General features: G+C 43.9%; 1 protein-coding gene across 1 annotated transcript; it reads left to right on the top strand.

Moving 5' to 3' along the window:
• Nucleotides 1-256: 256 nt before the first annotated feature.
• Nucleotides 257-706, top strand: LOC136837230 (uncharacterized). The gene has a single exon (XM_067101955.1). It carries the CDS (start codon nt 257-259, stop codon nt 704-706), a length of 450 nt encoding a protein of 149 aa, XP_066958056.1.
• Nucleotides 707-2,732: the final 2,026 nt, after the last annotated feature.

Genomic DNA, 2,732 nt, shown 5'->3' with positions numbered 1-2,732 from the left:
CATAAATCCAAAATCTGCAACCTTGCCGTAGCAACCTGCATTCCTGGAGGTTATGGCCTCCTCCTGGGACAAGACTTCCAGTCTCCATCAAATACAACAATCTGGGTTTCAGTGCCCCTCAAGTTATTCATTAGGCATGAGTAACTCCTAAGAGCCTCCATTCATCCCACTGCCAGTGCCACCTGAGTACTCTGTGCAGTGGCCCCCTCCATTCAAGCAGATTTCAAAACCCAGTCCTGTGCCAGGCCCTGCCCCAATGCCAGTGCCAAGGCACCCAATCGATCTCCCCCCTGGAGATCCCAAAATTGACTCTCAATCTCTGCCAGTGCCACTTGAGTGCACTGAGCAGTGCCAAGCTCCATCCATCCCGAACGGTGAGCAATCTCCAAATCCTATACCCGTGCCTGGCCCTGCCTTAGTGCCAGTGCCAGAGCACGCCTCAGACCTCCATTCGAGAGATCCCAGTTCGGATCCCCTGTCTTCGTCTGGCTTGGCTCCACTACTCAACGGTGCGGTCTCACAACCCATGCCTGAGTTGGTCATTGCAACCCACGAGCCTCCCACACCCTCCAGAACATCTTCCTCCCTTTCCCGGTCCTCCGCAGACTCCAGTGTGAGTAAGGATTCTGCCACACCTCAAGCAACTGCAACTACTTGGGGCAGAGCCTGTGAAGAATGCCCCTGCTGCAGCCATCAAAGAAGCTGACCTGGATGGCACTAAGTTGTCCTTCTCAGACCTGGCGCAACAAGTTCCCCTACCATGGAAAACCGTCAACCTAAAACAGGTCCACAGAAGAAAATCATGGGTGCAGATGGCTCCAGATCGCCAAAAGAGAGCCGCTGAGCTCCTTTGGCACTAGTGCCAACCTGGCACAGTGCCACCCCTCTATCCTACGAGGACCTTTGCACCTCTATCCAGAAGAGGGTGTCAAGTTTCCTCACCTATTTAATTTCCTTATAACTCTGTAATTTATTCTTTTCCTTCAACATTTTTCCTTTCATTATTTTGTTCAATTAATCATATTATTTTACGCCTCGCAAAGAGTTGTAGTTTACCCTCTTCCCATTCTGCCCGTGCGGAGTGCAATTGACAGATATCCCAATTTTGTAAGTCTTATGACTTCCCTTTGAGGCCTTTTGGGCTAAAGAATGAACCTAGCAATTTCCATAGGCTAAGGAATATAATTTCGGCATATTTAATTATCACCTGTTTACAACAATTATTAATTACTTTGTATCTGTCATCTATTCTTTTGTTATTCTTTTGTGATAAATCTCGAGTCCTAGACTCGCAAACTGTGTAAATTACACACGTTATACCTCACGTACGTAGATGAGTGCCACAAGGCACCTATAATGTTAGTGCCGTATGGTCGATATGCCTTATCAGTGACTCCCAGAGTGAGATACTCCCTATTATTACTGTTCTTTTCCTAGCAATTTGTAACCTCTGGCTTCCATAGCCAGTACTACGTACTGATACATCGCATGTACTTATAATATATGCCCCTTGCACAAGTGTTTATAGTGCCCTGAATGTAACTGAGCCGTCGCTCTCAAGTACTGTGGCAGCACCTAATAAAACCCACGAGTACTTTCGTTGTATTGCTTCCTCAAGGTATATTAACTGAATGAACATTATGACTGAAAGTTTTACTACTAAGTGCATGGAATATTCTAAGTATAACAATATTAACCTCACGATGTTAGGTTCAATTTGTAATAATATAGCTTTTTTATATTTGTTAAACGCTGCTTACTTTTAATTCTTAGAAGGTAAAATTATTACTGTTGCCAGCAGTGTAAGTTAATTCTGTAACATAAAGTAAAAGTCATAATGGATCTCTTTTGTTTATAAATGACTCTGATTTTTAGCTGAAATATATTTTAGAATAATGTACCCCAAAGGTTGTGAAGAGAGAAATTATTGCCTGTTGCAATAACGTAACTTTAGCCATTTCAACCCAACTAAGGGTGTAAATGCCATCAAGGTGGGGGAGCGGGTATTAAGAGTATTCCCTCATATGCCATCTTACATGCAATAACTCAAAGGAAAAAGGACTAAGCAATTAATTAATTCAATTTAATATGATTCACTGTGGGCAAATTTGCCTCTAAAACCTCTCTCACCACTGCCTTTGGGGGGAAAACCACTTTAACCTCTTTCTTGTCCAAAGTGCTTTCAGAAATCCCTTAATTCCAGGTGTGTACCCAATCAGAGCTAATCGTCACCCGAGGCAGGTCAGCTGGCAGGCTGAACACATGCATTCCGCCATCTTGAAATCGCAGCCATGCTGCCTGCATTTCCATGTGGGCAGAGTGATCACAATGCCATCTAGGAAGAGAAAGACATAACTTCCAAAGCTGTAAAGGGCATTGGAGAGAGAAGCTCGCTCTTAGAATTCTGTCAGAGGCCCCAGGGGACGGAGGTCCGTCCCTTGCTCCATTAAACTGCCTATTTCCAACACGTGGCGGGCAGCTCCTAAAGAAAGGTAAAGTACCAGGATTTAAGGTTTTTGTCAGCCACATTCCCTATTCTCCTCCAACTAACTTCTTTTCTTTTCATAGTGCGATATACCTATAGTGAGACCTGTATATATTGCTTTATATTTTGTGCCGTTTAATTTCCAAAGCATTTACGAGAAGTGTAACATAATCGTATGATGTTCAGGTCACTGGAATCGATTTCAGTTTAGGCGTCATGTACGCAATCCCTCAATTCCCTCATTACA

The sequence above is a fragment of the Macrobrachium rosenbergii genome, chromosome 4, assembly GCF_040412425.1.
Source record: "Macrobrachium rosenbergii isolate ZJJX-2024 chromosome 4, ASM4041242v1, whole genome shotgun sequence".
In the NCBI taxonomy this organism is placed as follows: Eukaryota; Metazoa; Arthropoda; class Malacostraca; order Decapoda; family Palaemonidae; genus Macrobrachium; species Macrobrachium rosenbergii.
The sequence above is the reverse complement of the archived record's forward strand: the minus strand, read 5'-3'. Positions and strand labels throughout refer to the sequence as shown.